The following is a 26,314-nucleotide window of genomic DNA, read 5'->3' on the forward strand; positions in this document are numbered from 1 at the left end:
CCCCCGCGTTCGCACCCCCGCCCCTCGGCCCTCCGGCCCCCCGCGGCCTCCGCCGCGCCCCTGTATCCCCGGCACCCCCGCCCTCCGCCCCCGCGCGCCACCCCCCCGCGTCCCCGCGCCCCCGCCCGCGCGGCCGGGGACGAGCGCGGCCGAGCGCATGCTGATCCCTGTCCTCCTCCTCCTCAGGCGGCGCTGGCGGCGGCCCCGGGACCCGCGGAAGCCGGCATGCTGGAGAAATTCGAGTTGGAAGAAGAAGGTGAGTGCCCCCCGCTGGAACGCGCTTCCGTGTCTACGCCGGGGGCCCGGAGGGGCCGGGGCGCGGGGACAGACGGGGTTCACGCCCCGGAGGCCGCGGCACCCAGCCGCCCACCGCCCGTCCGGCTTCGGGCGGCGCGCCCTGCGGGGGCTGGCGGTGGAAACGCGGAGCCGGCAGAGCGTGTCTGCAGTGGCCGCGGGTGCCTTTCGGTGGCGAAATCTCGCTGGGTTCTGAGGGGAGCCCGCAAACCGGCCATCCACACGGATGGTCGGTCCTTTTGTCCTTAAAAGCCGAACTGGAATGAGAGCGAGGTGACGTGCAGTGGTAGTTGTTTGTAATGCCACCATACATGTAGGGGTAACCCCCAGATTATGCCTGTGGTCCATACCTTTAAATAACACACTGGTTCCCTTATCTGTACTTGTGAAAATACCACCAGCAGGGTGTGTCTTCTTGTCTTGATAGGGAAAGTTCAATAGGAAAAGCGGTGGCGGCTTAGCGAATTGGTTTTGAGTTCAGGTGATCCTGTCATTCCATCGTTCCTGTCTTCTCTTCGCTCACTCGGTTTTTTTCCTTTTCCTGCCTCGTTTTCGTCTTCTTACCTGGATCTTATTTTGAAGCTGTTGAAATGTAGGGGGATGAGTTTGTTCTTTGGCAAAATGAATATTTAACGTGGGTTTTGATGAGCTTTTACCTGGATCTTATTTTGAAACTGTTAAAATTTGAAGGGAATGAGCTTGTCCTTTGGCAGAATTAGTATTTAAAATGAGATATGATGAGTTCAAAGTCTAAAAAGAACTTTGTATAAGATGCTTGACAGTTTGAGGAATTTAAAAGACCTCCACACTATCTTGTGTTTTTCCGTTATTCGTTTAGTGACTTCTCTTTTTTCCAAGAGTATTGATGGAATGAAGCTCCTGGAACAAAGCATGTGCCATGTGGATGCTGTGCCTTCTGCCAACTTTACTTTAATACTTCCGTTTATTTGCAGTCAGGTAATTACTTAAGTAAGCATGCACAACCAATATGAGAACGTTAAGCCGACAGTATCAGGCCAGTGCCTACGTTTATTTTATGTTTTAGAGTTCCCACATTTCACAGACATGTTAGCCAGAAGATAACGTGTTCATAGTAGTTACCATTAAAAGTCTGCCGCCATATTTATTATTAACAAGCAGTTACATGATACATTTCAGAATTTTACTAGGGCTTAATTTGCATTCTGTCCTACTGTCCTACTGAAAAATAATCCAGTGTGTTCAATCGAATCCACCTCATTATTCCGTGATTTTATTATATTGCAGGTCAAACTTGGGGCACTGTCCACAGGGCAGTATGGTGTGCCCCCCTTTCGTTAAGACTTTGAATATCTAAATCATTGAGTTTTCTTTGTCCCAGATTTCAGTAACAATGAGGGTCCATTGCATTTAATCATTTTGCAGATTCACGTGGGGGCAAAGGAAAGTAGAGAGCAGATGCTATTGGAGAGGTGCCATAGTTATGGTTTAGAGCATAAGCCTAGCTTCAGACCGTATCTTAACTTCTTATTAAGCTGTGTGACCTTGGACAAGTTACTTAACCTCCCTGTGCCTTAGTTTTCCCGTTCATAAGGTGGAGTTAATATCGGGGTGTTTTGAGGATTAAATGAGATAATCCATGTAATGATACTTAGTACAATGTAAATCCACAGTAAGCACTTAGTAAATGTTAGTTACTGTTACTGTTTAAGTGCCATTTACCATTGTACTGAACTCATGGACTTTTTAAGCTTTTTATTAATGAATCGTCCATAGAGATTTTTCTCAGTACAGGTTTGATGTTTTCTCCTTACTTGAGATTTATTAATTTAATTATGTTGCATTTCTCAAAGCAGATATTTGAGAAATATTTCTATGCCTTATTTCTTTTGCATTGTTTCTGCCAAGGGAATGATTATAAAATACTAAACCTAAGCATCTAAGAAAAGGAATTTCCCATTTTCACCCATCTGTTTTTATCTATATTGCTGTCATTACTTTAAAGCATACTGAATCACACAAATAACCCCGTCAAATTTTTCTAGATTCTTAAGGAGGCAAAATGTTAAAAAGCAGTTGCTTGGAAGCTGTTAGCCAAGCTGGAAGGGGTAGTGTTGGCGTGGTTGTCTAAAGCGCTGCTTTGTTTCTTTCGAACTTTAGATTGCTTATTCATCCAAAATACGGAAAAACTGAATATCAGGCAGAATCTTACATTTATTCGGGGGAACAATAAGTCCTAAGAGTAGGACATTACACCTTTAAATAGTATCCTGTGAGCTGATGTGTTAGCAGCCTACATAATACTGATACATAGCTGTTGAATAGGTCCTCATTTAATCTTCCAGCTTCCTTCTTATTCACTTGGTGTCATCATTTGTGCATTGCAATCTGGACGCTTTCCTTAGATGGGGATGCATTTGGTATACATGGGAACGCGTGATTGCTAATATTTTTGTTACCAAGTCTTTTCCTATTTCCTAATAAATTCTAACAGATACTCTGTTCGTCAGAAAGGCATTAGTGAAGTTGGCGTAATCTCGTAAAACGTTATTTGCTTCTGGGAAGAAAGAAGAAATTGTGCCTCTGTCTCCCATGTGTTGTCCAGGTCCTCTTTTGCCTGGGTTCCGACACCGTGTGCCCACCCACCTCTTCCTACCATTGCACCCTGACAGAGGGACCTTTCCAGAGCGTGAATTGACAGCACCACTCCTTTACGGGAAAATCTTTACCACTTACCTGGGTCTGTATATGGAATACATGCAGACGTCTCTTCATCTGCAGCCTCGCCGCCCCATCCCGGCCGTACACACCGATGATCGGAGAGCTCTCTGTGCATGAGCCCCGCCAGAGAGCTTTTTAAAAGGCGGATTCTCATTCTGTGGGTCTGGGGTGGGACCTGGGAGTCTGCATTTCTGCTGAGCTCACAAGTGCTGCTACTGCTTCACAGACCCTGCTCTGAATGATAAGGCTGAAGGACAGGCGCGGGCAAACGCTTTCTGCAGAGGGCCACATGGTCTCGGGCTCTGTCCCCGTCAAGGCCGCTCAGCCTGCCCGTGCAGCAGCAAAGCAGCAACGCGGTCCAAGTGGCAGGGCTGCATTCCAGTCAAACTTTATTTACAGAAAGAGGCCAGATTTGGCCCACAGGCAGCGTTAGCCAGGCCCCTGTTCTGTGACCCTTCATGGTCTCGGTGCCTGAGGGTTTACATCCTTTGGAGGGTGAGACCTTCTCTTGCTCCCTTTTTCCACCTGCCAGCCGTACTACAGCACGGCTCAGCCCAAGTCTCGCGCTCTCTGAGGCCGCTCCCTAAAGCCCTTCTGCACTTCTCCATAATCCCGCTTGCTCTTCCCGGCAGGTGATGCGGTGGCACGTCGTAGGCGCTGAGCGGTGTTTGGGTATCTCAGTGACTACATTCAGTGTTTGTGTTTCCTTCATGGGCACGATGGGACGATGAAATGATTCGGTATCTGCAAAGTGATGCGAGCGGTGCCTGGCCCATAGCAGTCACTTTATGTGTTTGCGTTTCAAGTGTTTAATTATGTCAGCCACACCTGTTTGTTTTTGTCAAGATTAACCATCTTGAACTTATTTAACCACAGGGCCCAGCACCTTGGTAAGCACCTAAACGCAGCCAGTGGGTGCTTTCTCAAGTAGATGAGTATTCAGAAATTTATTCATGATTAATGAATCTGTAATTCCGGCACTACATCGAGAACTTTACGGCCCCCGGGAGCTACCTGTGTTATCGCGGCCTCCTTGTCATTCCAGCTGTCGCAGACTCTCCAGTTTCTCCGGGCTTTCAGCAAGTCACTCTGGTTGGTCCATCCCACTTCTTCCCAGTCACCTGTCCCCTCTCCCCTCACCACCTGCCTGCTTCCTTCAGTCCAGGCGGTCCTTTCTGTCCGAGCTGTTCCTTCCTCACCTGCAAGGCATTTCCCAAAGGATAAGCTTTTCAGAAGTTGCCTGCAAACTCATTTTCCTAGCAAGACTGGTCAGGCTAGTCTGCACGGTCAAAAATAGGGAAGAAGTGGGGGTAAGAAGTACAGGCGAGGGGAGAGCATTATTTTTCAGTCAAGGACCTTGGAATCGTAGGCCCAGTTCTGTAATGAGGTAGCTGTATTCTTGAACAATCCTTGTCTCTTGGGGCATTGCTTGCTTGTTTTCTTGTTGTCATTGTGGGTTTTGTCGGTAGAACAAAGCCCAGCATTGGTGAACTTGCACTTTTCCTTCCAGCTTGAAAATATGACCTAAAGCAACCAGCAACCGCTCTACAATAAACCAGAAATGTGCATTCACTCTAACTTGTTCATTCTCAACTGGAGGCTATTGCCCTGAAGTGAGCAAAGATTGGTTCTTGTTGGGGGACAAAAAATCTTAGCTATTACAGTGGTTTCTGGCTCTCCAAAGGGCCCCTGAATGGATACACAGTGTATCTGTGGTATTAAAGTTTCATGGGGGTAGGACAGTTGAGGGGGGAATGTATAGAAAGGCTGGGGGGGTGTGGATAATGAAAAAAAAAAGTTTGAGAAACACTGCTCTAACTTACTTAAGGGAGAATGTCTTCCTGTGAATTTGTGGAACCTTTTAAAGTATCCCCTTATCACTTAGCTTTGATAAGTGAGGCTCAGCTGGGTCCACTTGGCTTATTGACTGTAGTGTGAGGGGTACTGACCTCTGGTGGTGACAGGCTTGTGATCGCAGCTTGGTTGCTGGCCGATCATCTCGTAGTATTAGAAGGCTCTGATAATCTATCTTCCAGACTCTTTCCTTCCCTACTGAGCTTGCATACTTATCTTAGAGAAGAGGTTTATTGTTTCTTGTTTATAAAAATAGTTACAGCTTTATGAAATATTTACAACTAAACCTTTTCTGCTCCGGCTGACTCCGTATTTGAAAGCTTGCCATTTTTAACAGACTTTAGGTACACATTTTAAAGTCAGGCTTCACATTTGATGATATCTTAGATTTGATAAGATAGAGTAGTTGTTTTATAGGCTGCGGAGGTTTTGTTATCTGCAACGTTAAGACCCCTGACTATTTTAAACAAGAGGGGAGAGCACAGCAGGGTTTGAGGATCCAAAAGTGGGACCTGCCACCGGGCTTCACAGGGAACTGGGGAGTCATCAGGAGCCGAGGGCACGCTGAGTCATCTCCACGACGATGAAGGGACCTCCACGACCTTCCCGCTCCGCTCGGGACTGGCTCTGCCTGCTCCTTGGTGAGCGCTCAGCAGGCAGCTGGCAGCTGGCAGGAGTCCAGGCCAGCGAGTCAGGGTGTCTGCTCCACGGCCGGCGTGTTTCCACCCTACAGCTCCGCGTGGGGTGGGCAGAACCCTTGCAAAGTTGTTATACCGGGACCCCCCCTGTGACTTTACATTTTACCTGTGAATTTTAAAGTGGGAAAATTTTGGTACCACAAAGCATTTGGAATTTATTTGAAGAAACTGGAAGAACTGTTGTCCTTTTTCTATGATCGTAGTAACCGGCGTATGTTAAGTATATTGAGGCACTGTTATAAATCCTTTACATTTATCTCATCTAATCCTCAGAACAACTCTTAAGGGGTAAATATTTTTATCATCCCTGTTTATAGAGGAGGAGATTAAGATGGTGAGAGGTTAAATAAGTGACCACGGGGGACATATCTGGGAAGGTGGGGTCACCAGGTTTCAAACACAGGCTTTAGACTTGCAGCCCAGGCTCTGAGCCGGTCTTCATAACCGACATGAAATAATCCCTTATCTGGAAACCCTCTTTCCATTTCCTCACTTCCCATTCCTTCTTCAGCCCATTTCCACCACTCCACCCAAATTCCCTGAGTCGGTCCCTCGCGGCTCCATTTTGCCAACTCCAGTGGACGCTTAATCCTCCTCTCATTTTGAGCCGTTAGTAGACGTCACCGGAGGTGACCTCTGCCCCCTTCTCCCACGGAGCACTCCTGGTGTGCTCCTCATACCGGGCCGCTCGTTGTTTTCTGGATGGTTCTTACCCTTTTTCCTTTTCCGTTTTGTTTTGTTTCGTAGTAGCGGGTGGAGTGAGGGCTAATTCACAGGCCATACGTTTGAACCTTAGCCGTGGGACTCGCTCCTGGCTCTTCCTGCAGCCACTTGTCTCCTCCTCCTGTGCTCTCCCCTAGACAGTCTCCCTCACTTCCATGGCTTCAGTTACCACCTGCCTGGTGCCCAGTGTTTAATTACCACGATGCTTTAATAACTGATGATGCCCAAATAGATATCTGCAGCCAGATCTCTCTTCTGAGTATGCGGTTGCCTATTGGGTGTCTCTGCCTGAGTCATCGCACCGTCTCTCTGGTCTGTCCTGCGCCTCCCTCGCGCCTCCCTTTCCCCCCCCACAACCTGATTCAGTAAGTGCTACCACGTTCGCCTGGTTTTTTGTTTTGTTTTTTTTAACAAGAATGACGTTGAGCTATGGCTCTCTCACTCTCCCACACCCAAGCGGTCGGTCCTCTCACTTTCACCTCCTTAATACCTACCTGTCTCTGCCATCGTCACCTCTCTATTGACTATTAAACAGCCTAGTCTCTCCAGCATCTACTCTGGCCCCCTCCAATCAACTCTACATGCTGCAATTAGAGATATTTTTAAAAACATGTATCTGATCGTGTCACTTCCAAGCGTAAAAGCCTTCCCGGACGTTCCTCGGCCTTTAGGCTGGAGCCCGGCTTGCCCCCCTCTTCCCTCTGCGCACCTCACCGCGCACCCCCCTCCTCCTGGCCTTGTTCCTCCGTGCCTGCTGGACTTTGCACAGGCTGTTCCCTCTCCCTGGACTGTTCTTCCCTGTCCTCTTGGCCACCTGCTAGTTTTCTTCAGGTCTCAGCCTACATGTCACTTCCTCGGGAAAACTGACTTTCTGGAAGCCCCAGACAGGCCTTCACATATTATCTCATGGTCCCTCATGGTTGATGGGACTCTTAAGGTGAAGGGCATTTATTCATGTTTCTCTGCCATTGTGGAAGCTCTGTGAGGATGGGGACTGAAAACCGTTTGCCAGGTCTCAAAGACACGATGATGACTGAGACCTAGTTTCAGTAAATATTTGTCACATACGTGAACACATGTATGTTTTGAAGCTTTCCCCTTTACTCTGGCACATGGGCTCAGTGTACTTCAGTGGTTAATGTTGTTTCTTACAAAGAAATAAGGCATTTCTGCTTAAGGCAGTGAGAGGAGATCCACTTGCCAAGCTTATGCGTGCTAATCAAAGAGCAGTGACAAGGTAGCTGTAAGATGGCCCGCATATACCTCCCAGATGCACCGAGCCTTCTCCTCCTAAATGTGAGGTCAAAATAGACTGTGTCCAGCGGCTGAACGACTCAGAGGCAGTAACAGCAGATAGAAACGTGACGACTTGCTTGCATAATCTGGTGCCTGAGGAAAAAGTCTTCTAGGTCTTTCTTTTGTGGCTGTGATCGCACTTGCACTGATATTAGGGGAAAAGAAGTCTGGCTTAACTCGGATACTAAAAGGAGAGTCATTTGGGGGAGGAAACTAATTTGGGAACCTTTTGGTCAAATTTTAGTCACTTTTAGACCTTTTCATTTGTTGCTTCTGTCCCACTTTGAGCTGTCTCCTATGTATCTGAATTTATGTCACATCATTGAGGTTTCTGAACTTTGTTAATAACCTGATTTATTTTATCTTAGGTGGTACTTCGATCATTTGTTTCTAACAGTAAGTTGCTACCAATAAATTGTTATTTTATAGACCACATACTATGGAATGTGTAGTTGTTTCATTAAGACCTCGTCAAGAATATCCACGTCCACATTCTCACGTGTTTATTTTTACCTTTGTTTGGCTCTTTTCACAGTGACTCCTGTAGCTTTGATGCTTACACATGTGGCATGTCCCCCCCTTAAGTTGCATATATAATTAGTGTCGTGTAATTAAGAGCATGAGTCAGACCCAGATTGGAGTCCCATTTCTTCTACTTAATAGCTGTGAGACCTTAGGCAAGTTATTCCAAGCTTCAGTTTCTTCAAGTGTAAGTAGGAAACAATAATAGCCCCTAGCTAATAGGATTATACATGCATTAAGCAACCTGAATGTAACAGTCACTTGAGTACCTGCTGTGTAGTGCAGTCTCTACAAGTGTAACTATGATGATGACGCTAGAACGGACCAAAAAGGCAACTGAGCGTAAATTTAAAATCAAGCCACCATTAATGGCATCATCCGGCGACAGCCATTTGGCTAGTGACGGCTTCGGTGTCTGCACCGTCAGACTTCTCCCCGCGTGAATATCGTACATACCACCCAGTGGACCGCACTTGTGATTGAATGTTTGAGTTTATTTATCCCCATTCCTCAGAATCACTCTGCAAGAAAGATGGCGTTATCCCCATTTTACGAACGAAGAGATTCAGGCCAAGGGGATGAAGGAATTTGCTCAGCGTCACACAGAAGGTGATGACAGTTCTCATACAGGTTTGGTCTAGATCTGCCCTGTGCTTTCTTCTACACTCGCTCCCCCTGGAGCCCGAGAGTCCTAGAGTCCCCGTTGGAGAAGACTGACCTGCTCCCTGATGCGTGCCTGAGGAAAGGACCCAGGCCCGTGAGTTTCTCAGGGAATCGTATACTGTTAGTGCCTTACTCTGCAAATCATTTTTCGTGTTTTGATTTGAACAGCACTTACCCATGTTGTAAGAACGATAATGTGCTGTATGAGAGGCAGCCAGGGCCCCACAGCAGAAAGATCCGTTGTACTGCTAAACCCCAAAGGTGTGCGTGCATTTACGGACATCTGTTTAAGCGCTGGTAACTGAAATGAGTCAGGATGCGTCCAAACTGCATTGCGTCCAAATGTCAAAACTGCAGCTCGCTGGTGGGGACGTGGTGACAAGCCAGTCTTCAGTGCACCTGCCTGATGCACTGAGCTGGGCTGCCACGTTGTGAGTCAGCATGGTTTGCTGAATGTGTTCATTTCTCTCTCCTCCCCCCTAAAATGCTCCTGAAATGACAGCAATCAAAAAGTACTCTTGCTCAACAAAAGCAAAAGCTTAATTCTTGGAAAAGACCAATTAAGTGGATAAAACTGTGTCAAGTCTGTTCAAGAAGAAAAATGAGTGAAAACGCAAAGTATTAGAAATAAGAGGGGCTTCTTCATTATACATGCAGAGATTTCAAAAAGAGCATTAAAAGAAATCTGAATATGTCAAACCATATCAGTATATTTAAAAACCTTTTCAATCACTTTTGAGTAAATTTTACAAGTTCGTATTTTCTTGGTTAACTATCCCTTTCATCAATCACCACAGAAGAAATTAAAAAGTAATTAATTGAATTGTACACTTCAAATGGGTGAACTGTATGGATGTGAATTGTCTCAGTGAAGGCTTTGGGGTTTTTTTAAGTAATGAAAGGTCCTCGCCCTTCCTCTGCCCCTGCAGAAGAGGCCTGGCATTCAGCCTGTTGATGGGTAAGTTCTGTAAAACCTTCAAGGAACGGTTAAGGCCTAGGTCATCTGAATTATTTTAGGGCTTAGGGAAAGATGGCGGCTTCCCAGCTCTTTCTGTGAAGCTCGCTCGATCCTGACGTCAGAACCAGAGGATAGCCCACAAAGAAGAAAACAGATGATTAACCTGGCATTTAAAATATGGGCAGGACTCCTACAAAAACATCAGCAGGATGAGCCATGCAGTCTCTTGTGACCAAACAAGGTTTTGTCCTAGAAATGCAGGGCTGCAGTTTGTTAAGAAATCCACCGAGGAGTTAATGTCAGCAGATTAAAGGAGAGAAACCTCTGGTCATCTAAGTAGATACTGAAATAGCAACTGATAAAATTCAACATATGTTCCTTTTACAAAATCCTTATTAAGCTAGAGGGAGAAGGAAACTCCTTTAAACTGCTGAAAGCGTGTTTGACGGAAGTGGGGACTGACCTCTGTTCGCTGCTGTGTGTGAAGTGGACGGCTGGTGAGGGCCTACTGTATAGCACAGGGGGAAACAGAAGGTGCAGCCTGTTTACAGGACATGTATTAAGTTAACCTTAGAAATGCATTCCAATAAGCTTTAGGTGCAGACACATACTGTTTGATTCCACTTATACGAGGTACCTAGAAGAGTGAAATCGTAGAGTCAGAAAGTGCACTGGTAGATGCCAGGGGCCGGGGAGGTGGCAGGTGGGGAGGGCGATGGGGAGTTAGTGTTTAATGGGGACGGAGTTTCAGTTTAGGAAGGTGAAGAATTCGGGAGGTGGATCATGGTGCGAGTTGCACAACGTGACTGTACTTAGCGCCACTGAACCGTACTGTTCAATATGGTTACAATAGTATGTTTTACATTATGTGACTTTTACCACAGTAAAAAAAAAAAACTTTTTTTAAATTTAAAAAAAAAAGAAGTGGGCTGGGGTGGCCACGTGTTGTTCCTGGCATCACTGCCATCAAGGTGTTCCTTACCCCGCTGGCCTGCTGGCGCTGGGGGTGGGATCCCTGTGAGTTAACCTTGGTCCTCTCTGTCGCTTCGGCTTAGTACAGTAATTGGCTTCTGTTTCCTAAAAAAGAGGAAACATTGGCTGTGGTTCACAGAATTAAACCCAAAGCCATTTTAAAATGGATGGGGATCTCTGTCATTTCAAGGTCACAGCCTTGTCGGGTCTGTGACATTCCTTAGGCATTTATTGCAACTAACTTTGAGCTATCTAATTGGGGAAGCTTTGTGCCTTTACTTACCTACGCTTTTCTTCTTTCTTAGTAACTCTTTGCCCCCTTATCTAGCAGAGCATATGCATCTCCCTCTCCAGTGGACACTTTTGCCCCCAGCACACACACAACCAAATGCAAAAAGCATGGAAAGGAAAAAAATCGAATGCACTTCATTTATTCTGCTACCTTGTAAGTCCTGTAAAATTATATTTAAGCTTTGACTTTGTTAATATTCATGTTTCTAAGCACTTTAAGAAAACGTATGTGTATGAGAGTTTAATCTTTTTTTTTGCGGTACGCGGGCCTCTCACTGCTGTGGCCTCTCCCGTTGCGGAGCACGGGCTCCGGACGCGCAGGCTCAGCGGCCGTGGCTCACGGGCCCAGCCGCTCCGCGGCACGTGGGATCCTCCCGGACCGGGGCACGAACCCGCGTCCCCCGCAACGGCAGGCGGACTCTCAACCACTGCGCCACCAGGGAAGCCCGAGAGTTTAATCTTTTCCATATACTTTTAACTTCCATATTCCCCTTTTTGCTTATTTGTTGCTTAACTATTTTAAATGGTTTTCTAAAAAGAAAAGATACTATATGAATATAGTAAACTTATGTTTCTAAATATAGAATAAAGCATAAAAGACAAATTTTAAAATAACTAACCTATTGATAATCTTTTTCTTTGTGGAATTACGATGAAATGTCTTACGTTAAGTTAAAATTACAGGATTGGAAATAAGGAGTTACAGTTTTTTCGGTTGGGGTGTTTTTAGTGACATTTGGGCAATGTGTAAATTTTGTTTTAGAACGCCTCTCATCCTTGCACTCTCAGCTCTCTAAGATGGGGATTGAATCGTTACCATGGCCGCTGCCTTTCAGGGACGTGTCTTTCGGTGACATACAATATAGCAGGCATGAGCTTGTCCTGACACCCGTGAGGAACGTGCTGGGGGCCCGTCTGCTGCCTCAGAAGCTGCCGTCTAAAGCAGATCTATAGCTTTGGCACAAGACACATCAGGGCTCCGAAAGGGCGTCACTTACAAAGCGCTAGCGGGGGTGTTCACAGTGGAGGGGTGCTGGTGCCTTGAGGGCCTTTAGGGAAGGTGCACGGGGCCTGTGAACTGAACCTGGAAGGCGGAGGAGGCTCCTGAGGCCGCCGTGACAAAGTGCCACAAACCCAGTGGCTTGGAACAACGGAACTATATTCTCCCACACTCGGGAGGCCAGACATCCGAGCTCAGGGGGCCCGCAGGGCCGGTCCCGTCTGGAGGCTCCAGGCAGAACCTGTCCTAGGCCTCTGTCCTGGCTTCTGGTGGTTGCTTTTGCTCCCTGGCGCCCCGTGGCTCGTGGCAGCACCACTCTGATCTCTGCCTCCATTGACCTTCTCCTGTGTCTGTGTCCGCTCTCATTTGTAAGGACGTTGGTTCTCAGATTTAGGGCCCAACCTGATAATCCAGGGTGACCTCGTCTCCAAAGACCCTTGTTCCAAATAAGGCCGCGTTCTGACGTTCCAGGTGGACGTATCTGGGGGGAGCCACCATTCAGCCCATACAGAAAGGCAGGTAGGAGTCCAGTGGCCACCTGGGCCGTGCGCCCAGTAGAGGCAGGCAGGAGGACACGGGCCCGGAGTTCAGAAGCTGCCTTTGAAAAGGAAGTGTCCGCAGGATCCCAGGGTGTGAAACTCCTCGGGGCCGCGGCGTGTGAGGTGCTGCGCTGCCGTGAGGACTTGTCGAGGGTGGTGTGTGACCAGATCTGCTTGCAGGGAGGGAAACACTCAGCCACGCCTTCCTGGGTAGAGCGTACAACTGTTTGCACGTAAACTGAGATGCTGCATTTCCCAAGTTGTTCTGTTGACCTTCACAGATTAAACACTTTAACGTGTACTTTCTCCTTCCCAGTAGTACTCCTCAGTAGCTCCCTTGGATGATGCTGGGTTAGCGTGTGATTGGACGGTGTAACGTCGTTCCACGATGGGTGGCTTTCATAGACCAGTGGCTCAGGTGCCAGCGTGACACTCTGCTGTTACACTTCTCCCCGGGGACGGATAAAATAACCCAACAGTGGGACACTGCGATACTTTCTTAGCCCCAGTTACCTTTTGAATAATGAGAGCTTGAACGTGCCTTCTCAGGAATTTCAATAACTTATTCCAAACAACCTGTTATTGTTGAATGGTTTTGGTTTTGGGGGGTAGTTTTCCTTTTTGGTTTAACTCCAGATACTCTTATTTTGTGTTTCAATGTGTTTCTTCCCTCAGGTGCAATTTGAGACTTCATCATAGTGTAAATAATACAAGTGGTGCCCTCCTCAAAAAGTTTTACCAAATGTAGAGAAGCAGTGACATTTTTATAGTATTTTACTTTATTCTCCTGACTTTAAATGCTAACACTTTTGTTATTGATGTTATTACATCAGTAATAATCTGGCCTTATCATGGACCAAAATACATTTTAGTGTCATTTTGCTTTGCTTGGTCAAGCTTTTTACATTAAAAAAACAGAGTGTTATAGATCCACCTCAAAACTGAGAACCCCAGGCTAATCACGAGAAAAACATCAAATTCCAGTCAAAGGGCATCCTCCAAAGTGTCTGCCCAGTACTCCTCAGAACTACCGAGACCATCAAGTCAAGGTTTGAAGAGCTGTCACTGCCAAGAGGAGCCCAAGGAGACAGGGCTGCATGTGAGGTGCTGTCCTGGAGGGGTAGAAACTAAGGCAACTGAATAATTGTAACAAACGTACCACACTGATGTAAGACGCTAGTGATTGAGGGCACACGTTTCACCACCTGGGGGCTGGTGATGTTCCAGAGGGAACAGAGGGAGACCCCCCTCCCACAGCAAAGACCCCGAGGGCCCAGCTCTCCACGCCCTGCTGGCTTGGGGGCTGCAGGTGTGAGCAGGGAGGTCCTGGGGGGCCTGGCGGGGAGTCACAGCCCCAGCAGACTCAGGAGAACGTGGGCCGTGCCCCACACAGCCCCGTCATCGGGGTGGACCCTGCCTGCTGGAGCACTGATCCTGACATGGTTGTTGGATTGTGACTCAGAGTATGGGATAGATACCGTGAGTCCATACTGAGATAGACAGACCGACAGACAACTCTCCTCTACAGAAATGTTCCAAGTACAGTAAGTTCCCTACGTACGAACGGGTTCCGTTCCAAGAGTGCATTTGTAGGTCTAAATGTGTAAGTCCAACAAAGTTAGCCTAGGTGCCCAACTAACACGATCGGCTATGTAGTGCTGCACTGTAATAGGTTTGGAATACTTCTCACACTAATAATACATTAAAAACAAACAAAAAATAAAGAACATTTTTAATCTTACAGTACAGTACCGTGAAAAGTACAGCAGTACAGCACAACAGCTGGCATCCAGGGGCTGGCATCGAGTGACAGGCAAGAAGAATTACTGACCGGAGGAGGGGGAGGAGGTGGGAGATGGTAGAGCTGAAGGATCGTCAGCCACAGGAGACGGAGGGCCGGCTGCAATTTCCCTCACGCCTGACGTGGACGGCACAGGTTCTGGTTCCTTGCTGGATTCGATTCTATCTACCTTGTTGAAAAGACGATCCAGCGATGCCTGGGTAGCAGCTCTTTTTTTCTCATCATAGATGACACGGTGGCACTGGATTGCCGAACGGCTGCCTCAGCCTTCGTGTACCGTTCGTTGTGCATTCAGGTCCTGCGCCTCAAAAACTACCAGTGCCGCCTCAAATGCAGAGAGCCCCCTTGCCGTTTCCTGCGTCGTGAATCTCTTCGGTTCTTCAGTTACCTCCTCTTCCTCTGGCTCTCTTCACCCTTTCTCTGGGCCTCCAGTTCCATCAGGTCTTCATCAGTAAGCCCCTCGTGTTGCGCAGCAAGGAGTCCCGTGAAGTCCTCTTGCAGGTCTAGCGCCAGCTTCTCGCTGAGGGTCACCAGGTTGCTGAAGACCTCTTTGGACTCTTCATCCACCTTCTCAAATCCACGAAAATCATGAGCAAACTGTGGGGAAAGGTTCTTCCAAACCCCATTCACGGTGACGGCCGTAACCTCATGCCAAGCAAAGTCCATTTTTTTTTACGGCCTGCAGATGTTATAGTCCTTCGAAGAGGTCGCAGGGTTGTCCCTGATTCATCCGTCGCCTTTACTGCCTGATGAAAAGTGTGACGTAAATCATATTTCTTGAAAGTCGCTCTAACCCCCTGGTCCGTAGGTTGGATGCGCGGCGTAGTATTCGGTGGCAGATGCGCTACTCTGACGGGGTGACTGGACTCCCTGCAAGTCACCCGTGAATGGGGGGTCGCCCAGAGCATTGTCGAGCAGCAGAAGGATGTGGAATGGGACGTTCTTCTCCGAGCAACATTTCTGTACCTCCGGGATAAAGGGGTGGAAAAGCCAGTCCTGGAAAGTGGCCCGCGTGACCCAGGCCGTGGGTTACTCTTCCACACAGTAGGAGGAGAGCCCTTGGCTGTGTTTCTGAGGGCCCTTGGGGTCTCTGAACGATCAACTAAGAGAGGCTTCAGCTGCTTATCACCGGAAACATTGCCACCAAACAACAGAGTTAGCCTGTCCTTTGCTGCTCTATGGCCTGGCATCAGCTTTCCCTCCTTACTGCTGTAACCTTGGTCTGGCATCCTTTTCCAGTACAGTCCTGTCTCGCCCACGTTAAAAACCTGCTCAGGTAAATACGCGCCTTCATCAGTAATTTCTTGAAGCGTTTCAGGAAATTCCCAGGCAGCTCCCGTATCTGCACTTGCTGCCTCGCCGCTTACTTTTACGTTGTGAAGGTTGGCTCCAGTCTTGAACCGATGAAGCCAGCCGTGGCTGGCCCTGAAAGATGCGCCCTCTGATTCTTTGCCGTGTTTCTTCTTCAAGTCTTCATAAAGGCTTTTCGCTTTCTCTTGAATCAGCATTAAGCTGAGCGGGACTCGACACTAACGCTGGTCCTGCGTCCACACAATGAGAAGTTTCTCCACCTCCTCCACCACTTTTCCACGCTTCTTCGATATTCTTGTCTGCACGGCAGACTTCACATGTTCCCTGATCTTGTCCTTGTTCTTTAGAATCGTGCCGGTGGTTGAACGACTCATTTTATAAGAATGAGCGATGTCTACCATCTTTTCACCTCACTCCACTCTCCCAATTATTTTCACTTTTGTTTCCATCGTTATCGCTTGGCACTTCTTAGCGGTACCGGCTACATCACCACTGCTTTTACGCTTGCTTCTGGACACCCTGGGCTTGAAATAAAGATACTGTACTCCTGTACTCCGTACAGTGCTGCACAGTAAAGTACGCAAGAGCACAGCCACCTGTAGGGGATGCACCGTCGTGACGGTGTACGCCAGACACGTGAACTAACTCGTGTGACTGGACACGCGAAGGCACGTTCACCTCTTTGAGAGTCGCCAACCTGAAGGTTCACATGTAGGGGATTTACTGTAATGTATGCAGATGCTTTGGCCTCGGGGAGGCGACCCTGACTCCCCGGCCAAGACTGCAGTGTGGGAAGGCGGTGGGGGGGGTCCCTGTGGGGGGACGACCGACAGATCCCACCCGGGCCAGCTGATCCAGGTGATGAGGAGTGTTGACGGCCGGTACCCTGGATACAGTGGGATGTGAAGGCCCTTCGCCTTCTGGTCTTCCTGCTAAGACACACAAACCCCAAAATTGAGATCATGAGAAAAACATCGTACAAATCCGGAATGAGGGCCGTTCTACAGAATGCCTGACCAGTACTCCTGGTCAGGGTCTCAAGGTCAAGTACTCGAGGTCGTCAAACACAGGGAATGTCTGAGAAGCCATTGTTGCCTAGGGCAGGCTACGGAGCATGATGACTAAATGTGCCGGCCTGGATGGGGTCCTGGGACAGAAAAAGGGTGTTAGGGGAAAACTAAGGCAACCCTGTTAAAGTGTGAACTTGCTAGTAATGTGTCGGTGATGGCTCGTTGGTTGTGACAGATGTGCCAGAGGAACGTCAGATGTTATCTTTAGGGGAGATCTGGCGCATGGGGTATATCAGGAGCTGCTGTGTCTTCACAACTTCTCTCTATAAATCTAAAGCTATTCAAAATAAAATGTTTATTGAAATGTTTTTTAAAATTAACAGACGAATTAAGATGTTACCCCCAAGATATGTTTAACACAAAGCTTACAGTGTTTTAAAAATTCTAAAAGTTCGAATATTTCTTTGCATAGTATTTTAAGATTTTATTTCAGATATTCGTATTGTGACGTTAACATCTATAAAATGTGCACTCCTTTTATGAAAATTCTTGATTTAATTAACAGACAAACTAACTTGTAACGGTTCCTTTCTGGGAGACGGAGTGTTACATTTTATTATAGTTTCCCCCCTCGATGTCCTTCATTTGCATTTTAGGAGAATGGATTTGACCAGCACTTTGTAAGCTAAATGTTAGTTCCGCGTATGCTGGCCTGCACTGGTCCTTCGAGCCTTGCGTCTGCACAGACCCCCTCTGAACAGGCTTCGGGGAAACGACTCCTTTAGCAGCCTGGTAGTCGGCACCCTTGGCGGTGCGGGAGCAGTGACGGCAGAGCAGGACCGGGGCTTTCCGCGTGGCTGTCGTAGGAACGTCCTGCGTTCCAGTTCTTTCCTGTGCAAGACTCCTATTTTCCGGGAGATAAACGTTTTGGGAAAAATGGAAGCACGCTGACTCCAATTCCATCCATCCATTCACTGACTGCCACTTACCTTGTTCATAAGCCCGGACCTGTCCCGTGGCAGCACTCATGACGGTGTAGTGGCGGTTAATGTCTCTCCCGCGCTGGTCTGTAGTACCTGCAAGGCAGCGGCACGTGTGTTGGGTCCCCAGGGACCCCCAGCCTCTAGCAGGGTGGAAGCTGTTGGGAGCAGATAGCTGTGGGCGCCTCGCCTGCACCCGGGTTCTCCTGTCTGCACAGCTCTGACCGAGGGTGTTCTTTGGCAGCTGGGCTTGTGGGCGCAGGGCAGGAATGTCAGAGGTCATGCCCCAGGGTAACCCCGCCCCAAAGAGGGCGGGGTGCTCCTGACTAGGAGGCAGTTCTGAGGTCCGTGCGCGGCCTCTCCGGGGTCCCCAGCAGCCGCGACTGCACAGAGCTGTGACCTGCTTAACTGGAGCTCCCTTTCTGACTCTTTCCTTCCGTCTCACTTGGCCCGGGTTCGGGGTCAGCTTTGGGAGAACCCACACTGAGACCACATGCCGTAAGTCGGTATCGAGGAAATTAATTAGCATAGTAAATGAGTAAGATCCCGACCATTCAGAGAAATTATCATCCAGGAAGCAAAAGATGATCCGAGCTGTGCAGATGACATGAATGAGACATGAAGTGATGATTGATGAGAAGTACAGGTGGAACACGCGTATTCAGGGGAAGACGTCGCGGCAGACTTCCCTCCTCACCCTCCTGACTCAGGGTCGGCTCCTGCCTCGTGACCTTGAGCCATCCAGCACCTCACCTGTCGCGTGGCTCCCACCCCGGTGCCCTCGCTCTGCCGGCTGCTGAGCTGGGAGGACAGAGGTGTGTCTGCTGTGTCCCCTCGTGTCTCGACACTGGGACGGTGCCCCGTAGACAGTAGCTTCACAGGTGTCTGTTGGACCCGTGCGTTCATGGGGAGACTAAGTGGCAGAGTTTCCATGAGGAGAGGGCTGGAGTCTTGGGCACGGATTCAAATCCCGCTCCAGTCACTGCCTGACTTGCTGACTTCAGGCCCGTTGCTCAGCCAGCTCCTATGTAAAGTGAAGAAATCGAGGCACACCCTTCAAGGTCGTGACGTAAATTAAATGAGGTCATTTCCTGTAGTATCTGGAGTAACAGCACAGAAGTGAGCGCTCAGATGTTCACTGCTTTTATGGAGAAGATGGCATTTGAGGTTGGCTTGAAATTGGACGAGAAAAAGTAGAGAAGGAAGTTTAAATTATAGCAGAAGGAACAAGCGCCAGAAAGTGAGATTAAGGACAGTGGGGAGCTTAGCAGGGAGCTGTGCGCCTGGACCCGAGAACAGGAAGTAGGGAAATGAGGCCGCGGAGAGGCCAGGGCACGGAGGCTCGTGAGTGCCCGCCTGAGGCGTCGGACTTTATCCCACGAGCAGGGGGGCAGATATTTGAGAAGGGAACTGTCCAGAGGTGAGGGGATTATGAACTGTGAGTTACGGCGCCCTGAAGAGAGGTCAGAAATGAAAACAGAGGTTTGGGAGTGCTTCACGTAGCTTATCATGAAATTGGCAAACCAGTCAGCGCGTACTGCATGTTTACCACAGTAGGAAATAGAATAACAGGGGCTCCTTTCCACAATCGAGGAACTTGGTTAGTGTCATGCTGCTTAACACTCACCTTGCTAATTAGTATGTACGATATAGTAATTTTTTTCTTCTGGGATATTTCCCAGGTAATCTAAATCTTCCCCAAATGTACAGATTGGTGTGGGCTCAGCGGCATTGTCAGCGAGGTCTCCTGGAGATGTATTCTTTGAGTGAACCAGGAGGTGGGAGTGAGGTCCTCCCGGGCAGTGGGCAGCGGGCCATTGTCCAGCTACAGGCACAGCTTTGGAGTCACGGTACCTTGTCGTTCCTTTTGCCAGCTGTCAATTAACTTCTACAGAAGCTTAAATACTAAAGACTACTCTATGTGTATCTGTTCACATCGTTACTGTTTTCAGGGCTCCTTGTCTCCTTGTGTAGATCCTTATTTCCATTTCATGTTTATATAAATGATGCCTTCAAGTTTTTTAAACTTCCAGTTATTCCTTGCTAGTATATAGAAATACAGCGGCATGTTTTCGTTGTTGTTGTTTTTTACTAACTGCATTCTCTGACCTTGCTAAACTCTTTTTTTAGATCTGGGAACTTTTTTGTAGATTCTTTGGTGTTTTCTATGTAGAAAATCATACAGTCTGCCAATAAGGACAGTTTTGCTTTTTCCTTTTATATCCGCAGCCTTCAGTTTTTTTCCTGCCTTCTTGCACTGGTGAGGACAGCAGAGTTGAGCGCCGTGAGCTTCTCGCTCTTACGGGGAAGACACCCCTCATTCTCCGTGAAGTCTGTTCGCAGTAGATTTTTCATGCACGCTCTTAATCTGATAGAGGAAGTTCTTTATTATTACTGATATTTGCCTTTTTTTCTTTCCTTTTTAGCGGAAGACTCAGAAAGTGGTGTTTACATGCGATTCATGAGGTCACACAAGTGTTACGACATCGTTCCAACCAGCTCCAAGCTTGTGGTCTTTGATACCACGTTACAAGTGAGTGCGCCCAGTTTCCCTGAATCTGGGGTATATTATTTGGTGCCTGCTTTGTCGGGTAAGTTAAGTCCAACGATACCCGCAGAGAGTATCGAGTCCTTTCTGCACGTCAGGTCCTGTGCTGAGGTTTTGTCTGAGTTGTCAGTCGTCTTGGCAGCCTTCCGAAGAGTGTGCTGTTTTACGGATAAGGAAGCTCATTATCTAGAGCTTGCTCACGTTCTAGCATTTAAGAACTCAGCCCACAGAGCTCGTGAGTGAGCGACGGGGTCTGGAATTGGCGCTCGGGGCTGTGTGATGCGTGCCGGCCCCAAGCCTTTAACCGCTAGCTGCACCTCCTCCCTCGCCTCGTCCAGAAGGCCTCAGCTATTTAGTAGAACAATGAAGTTGAAATAACACTGGTTAAAAAGAAAGCATCACTCAGGTGGGTAATCTCTTAAGAGAAAACTCTACTGATCTCTTTCAGCAGAAAATATGAACCTGATTATTTTGGTATTAAAATTATGCTTATTGTAACTTGTTTTATACCAATATGACTTACCATCAGACGTGAAAAGTCCCAAATAATACATTCAGTGCGATGACCAAATTACATCCGGTGCGATAAAATATGTGTGCGTACACAGGTATACGTGTGTGCGTTTGGTGTATAGATTTATACATAAATCTTCACCAGGCAGGATTGTTTTCACCTGGGTTCCCCAAAAGTAGATGCTGAGCCTGGAGTTCATGGGCAGTGGGCGCTTTATTAGGGCGTCCTGCCAGGAGAGCCCCTGGGGGCCTGGGGGAGAAGGGGAAGGGGCAGAGGCCAGGGAGGGCAGCCTCCGCTGATCCCTCAGGGGGACCGCAGCGGGTCCGGTGCCTGTGCGAGTTCACCCCGGCCTCTTTCAGCCTCATCCGGGGCTGTCCTGGGAGATGCGTGCCCTGGCCCTGCCAGCTCGCCCCAGCACTCGGGGCCCTCTCTCCAGGCCTCCCCGCCTGCCCTGCTGGCGCCCCCAGCGGCCCGCCCTGTGGCCCTTCCTTGAGGACGCCTGGGCTCTAGGAGCTACTTTGCCTGCATTCAGTCTCAGCTGCACAGGATTCTCAAGAACGTAGACATGGCTTAGTTCCTAATTTTATTTTCCAATTTTTTTTTTTTTATAAATTGGCCGAAAATCCTATGACTTTGCTAAATTCACTTCGGACCAGGTAACCTTCAAGGTCCCTTCTACAACTCTGATTCTTTGACACAAAGAGGACAGAGAGGCATCCAGATGCAGTGTTACAGGAAATATTCTCTACCACTGTAACTACAGACTTCAATAGTAAAGTAACTAGAAATTCTGAATTCCCCAAATAAAGAAGAAGATCAACCCGTCTCACCCTCACTCCACCCTCCAAAGCCCTGACTGTCGGTTTTCCACCGACAGAAAAGCACATGACAGTGCGTACGCCCTGCACCTGCTTTCACTCTTGCTCAGCTTTTCCCGTGTTGTCAGATTAACTCTTTTCTGAATTTAGAATTTAGCCAGAGTGAGTAAGACATGAAAAACGTGATGCTTTATGGGTCATCAGAGGTCACTAATCCAGTGACTCTCACTTCCCTAATTAATAGAAGCTGCATGTGCCCGTCTCCTGGAAGTCACGAATCCTTGAGGCTCTAAGCTTTAAAGGAGCTAAAATTGGTTACCATGGAAATCGGGGGGTTGGCACTGGTTACAGCAAAGTTAAAGATGTGTTTGAAAGGGCTGAGTCGGCTGTAGTCTAGACACAGACAGCAGTTGTGGTCGTGGACGTGTCTCGAGAACGAGGGAAGCGAGCAGGGGAGACACAGCCCTTCCCGGAGACCAGGTGACCGTCCTCTGGGCGGGGTCGTGGCCTAGACAGCTCCCTGTGTGTGCGTGTGATAGGACAGCACGGAGCCACTGAGGAGGGCGGAAAAAAAAAGTTTGTGGAGAATGTGTTTGTTTTTTATTTAAGATTTAATTTTTTATTTATTTTTGGCTGCGTTGGGTCTTTGTTGCTGCGCGCGGGCTTTCTCTAGTTGCCGCGAGCGGGGGCTACTCTTGGTTTCGGTGCGCGGGTTTCTCATTGAGGTGGCTTCTCTTGCTGCAGAGCACAGGGTCTAGACGCGCGGGCTTCAGTAGTTGTGGCGCATGGGCTCAGTAGTTGTGGCTCACGGGCTCAGTAGTTGTGGCTCACGGGCTTAGTTACTCCGCAGCATGTGGGATCTTCCCGGACCGGGGCTCGAACCCATGTCCCCTGCATTGGCAGGCGGATTCTTATCCGCTGCGCCACCGGGGACATCCCCTAATGTATTTATTCCTCAGTTTAAAAAAAGCAGGTTGCAGAACAACACTTATATTCTGACCAAGTTACCCTGAGGGCCCAGGGTGTCAGAGACACAGCTGGTCTGGGAACCAGAGTCAGCCGTTGGCAGGTGAACTGAAAATGGGGTCGCAGACAACAGAGGTGACTGGGGCAGCCCGAGAAGAGGGGGAGAGAAGGGCCGCCCGCCCCAGGCGGCCGCGCCCTCAGCCTCCAGCTCGGCCTCTGGGGGGCCCGTGGGGCTCCCGCAGGCGGGGCTGTGACGCGCCCCAGGGTCCTGTCGCCGTGTCTCGCGTGGGTGTGGGAGACGGCGCCCCGGTCCTGGTGCGCCGGAAGCCCGGTGCACGTCCTGGAGTCGCGCCCCGCCCCCGCGGCCCGCCTGGTCCTCCCTCGGCGTCGGCGGTCGTCCGGAGCCCCGACTGCGGTGGGACCGAGGGGGCGGTGATGCCCGGCTCCCCGCGGCTCCCTCACCCGGTGCCGCGGGCGCCCGGTGCTCAGGCTGGACGGGGCAGACGCCGCCCGCTCGGCGTCCTTCCCGACCAGGGCCCCGCGGGGAGCCAGGAACTGTTTCTCAAGAGGAAAATAATTACCTGCAGAAGGCGGCATGGCTTTTTGCTGTTTGTTTGTTTTTTCCGAAAACCCAGTGAATCTTCTGCTGGTGCCTGGTGGGGGCCTCATTAGGCGTCCCCAGCTCGGCCTTGGGGGGGCCCAGGCCCGGGTGGGCGAGGGGCCTGCCCTGCCGCAGAGCTGTGTCTTGCTCTGGGCCCCTCTGAAGACCCACTCGGACCGTGTCAGAGCAGCGCTCAGACACGGTGTGTGCCGCTTACGGAGACCTGCCAAGGGTGGCAGGGGTGCGGGCAGCAGCCTGAGTGGCATGGGGGTCCCTGCGACGCTCCAGGCCGTGGCCTTCCTCACCCTGACCCCTCACTGGCTGGCTGGCCGATGTCACACCGAGGCGTCTAAAGCATTGCCGCTTCCTGCCCGTCAGACCAGGTCGGCACGGTGTCATCGATGTCACGGGACCGTGTGACGTGAGGCCTGTGGGCTGGTCAGCATCTCTGCAGACTGTGTGCAGTCAGAGAGCCAGAGGTGAGGGTGTGAGAGTGTGCCGTGCCAGGTCAAGGCAGACTGCTTCCCGGGGTCCTCGTACGTTGGTACAGAGAAAAAGCGTGCGCGGCTGACGGCTGCAGGGCCCTGCGATGCTGCATCTGGAGTTACAGGAATCCGGTCACTCTGGGAGACGCGGTCACAGCCAGACGGGCAGCTTCCCTGGGGTGTGACAGTCAGCCTCTCCATCTGCGCACTTCCCCAGGGACGCTCTGCTGTGCTTGGCTTGCCCATCTGGAAGCTTCCGGGGCGTCCTCCCTGGTCCTCCTCGGCACGATACCCCTCGCCCCGTGGGTCCGAGAGCCAGTGTACGGATCCCGGTGACATACTCAGGACTGAGCGGATGACCGCAGTGTGGCCTGCAGCCCCGTGGGCTCCTCGTGCTCGACCTTGGCTGCGACTCCGTCTGTCACCTGACTGACTGTGAGCCCCCCCCCTTTGACCAGTGACCATGGTGGCATTTGGGGTTCTAATTAGCGTCCACTCAGAGCCAGCATCCGGTCACCCTGGAAAGTCTGCGTCTCCTTTTCCCCAGTGCTCAGTCATCCTCGGAAGTGGGGCAGGAGTAACAGCGCGTCCTGGGCGGGGCTCTGTCCTCGGGGGACCCCGCCCCCCGCAGAACGGGGCTCTGGGTCTGAGAGCGGCTCAGGTCTGGAAACGGTGAGAGGACAAGACTCCATGTTGGTGACTCGAGTTGGGGTTTTGGCCCCTGGACTGAGAATTTTTCCTGTTACGTAGATCAGGCAACAGTTTGGAGGGCCATGCATCTGTCTCACTCCTAGGGATGCTGTAACTGGTTAGCCACGACCAAACCGTCTGCGAATCAGAGCATTCTCACCCCGGCCACGTGCCTGCCCTGCTCCCTCAGGACCTGCCACCACGCTGGCATCAGTGAGGCCGTCTTGGTGCTGCCCCCTGCAGAGCGCAGCCAGCACGCAGCTTCTCGGGGGGTAGGGGTCCCCGCACGCAGACATTTCTCAAAACCTGGGGAGGCTGTGACCTCGGGGGCCCTTTTGGGGAAGGGAGCTGAGGGCTGGGCGTGCAGGCCGCATGTGCTGAAATCTCCCTAAGCCCGTGGGTTCTCTCTTCCTCGTTAGGCCTCCGAAGTTCTGGCACCTCGGCCTCCTCGAACGTGCACTCAGCAATGCCCTGCATTTCAGGGCAGTCGACTCAGAAAGCTTTAGAGCCGTTCCCCGTGGCATGCGCTAAACGTTAAATCCACATTCCTGGTGAATCCACCCGTGTCAATAAACTCGACCGTATCCAGTGTTAAATTCCCTCTCCTTGGTCTGGTATTACCAGAAGCTATTCCCACGCTTACTTCCCAGGTGTCTGCAGATGTGAAATAGCGGAGCTTTATCGTTGTTTCCGTGTGTGAGGCCCCCTCTCGGGGGCAGGCTGGAGTCTGTCCCCGGTCACAGGTCTCGGGGCCGCAGAGGCGGCTGTGGTTGTCTGGAGAATGAGCGACCCCGTGCAAGGCAGCTGCCCGGGAAAACTTGCTACTGGGCCTCCAAGCAAAGAAAGGCAATTCTGACACCACACAGCCAGCTGTTTCCACTGCCAAGGGAGGCTCGGAGTCACTCTGGCATTCAGGAATCTCTGCTTCGTCTGAGTCCGACCCCGTCGCTGTGCTGGGTTCCAGGGCTGCACTCCTTCCAGATCAGTGCCCCGGCTTTCACGTCGGAGACCGGGGAGACTGTGAGTGCGGGGTGGTGAAGCTCCGAGTCCCGCAGAATTACGTTTTGTGTTGGATTTAGGAAAGGTCAGCCTGGTAGCTACAAGAGGAGGGCTTTTTAGGGCTGCCATGGAGGCTGCCAGCTTCTCGGTGACCGGGAGTCCCGAGTCGGAGCTTGTCCTTTCCCCGGAGTGTGAGCCCCGTCCTCGGGCAGGACTCTGCCCACGCCAGATCCCATGTTCCCTTCGCTGCAGTGACGGCTAGTGCAGCGGCCCCTGGCCCCCGCTCTCCTCTGGCGGCTGCAGGGTGGGGCGGGGACACCACGGTGACAGGTGATGCCTGTGCCCTCTCGATGCCGCTGCCTGCCCGGGGTCCCTGGGGATCTGAGTCCCCGCTGACCCAGAGCTCAGCACTGTGCCCAGGCCCAAAGACATGAGCCCGGTCCCAAACCCTCCGCCCCCAGAACCCTGCCTGGTGCGTGCGCTTCTGTATCAGTCGGGGTCCGGTCAGGACACAGAAGCCGTAGCAGCCACTGAACAGAAAACTAACATAAACCAGTGGTAATTGGACGTAAGTCAACTGGGTAACTGACAGGGTAAATACTGACCTCTGAGGCAGCGCTCTCAGACCTGCAGCTTTCGCATCGCTAGGAACTTCCGGGAAACACAGCCCGTCAGGCCATCTCAGACCCACTAAACCGAAAGTCACGGTGAGGCCCGGTGGTCGCGTCTTACTGAGTCCTTCCAGCGGCTCTGGTTCTAGCGCTCTGCGGTTCGAAAACCGCTGCTCTGGGGCATCGTGGAGGTAAAGAAGAGCCTGGGGCGCCTTCTGAGGGGCCGCCTCCGGCTGGGGCTGTGCCTCGGAGGCAGGCGGCGGGGAGGGACGTGGGGAGGCCGCTCAGGCTGGACTCACTGCTGCTGCGGGGGGCGAAGCAGGCGGAGCGGCAGGCCGGCAGGCAGCCCAGAGGCAGGGACGTGCGCCGGGCGGGCCCTCTCCCCGCACTCCTGTGTCCTGACCTCCAGGCGCTGCGGAACGTGACCTTATCTGGACACAGGGCCACTAAGAGGTAATTCGTTAAGAAGG

At 50.5% G+C, this 26,314-nt stretch overlaps 1 protein-coding gene across 7 annotated transcripts in view; it reads left to right on the plus strand.

Annotated features, from left to right (window-relative positions):
- The window catches only part of PRKAG2 (protein kinase AMP-activated non-catalytic subunit gamma 2), a 112,259-nt gene that overhangs the window by 44,914 nt on the left and 41,031 nt on the right, over positions 1–26,314 (plus strand). For 6 of the 7 annotated variants that reach the window (XR_003679682.1, XM_028489571.2, XM_028489567.1 and 3 more), the window contains 2 exons: positions 187–256; positions 20,039–20,145. Coding sequence is in view for 6 of the 7 variants with exons in the window: in XM_028489571.2 (XP_028345372.1) it covers positions 187–256; positions 20,039–20,145 (177 nt within the window). In the remaining variant the exon portion in view is untranslated. Of the gene's footprint in view, positions 1–186; positions 257–1,132; positions 1,252–20,038; positions 20,146–26,314 lie in introns of those variants that run through there. The other variant, XM_028489572.1, reaches the window with a different exon arrangement.

This window comes from Physeter macrocephalus, chromosome 5 (assembly GCF_002837175.3).
Source record: "Physeter macrocephalus isolate SW-GA chromosome 5, ASM283717v5, whole genome shotgun sequence".
In the NCBI taxonomy this organism is placed as follows: Eukaryota; Metazoa; Chordata; class Mammalia; order Artiodactyla; family Physeteridae; genus Physeter; species Physeter macrocephalus.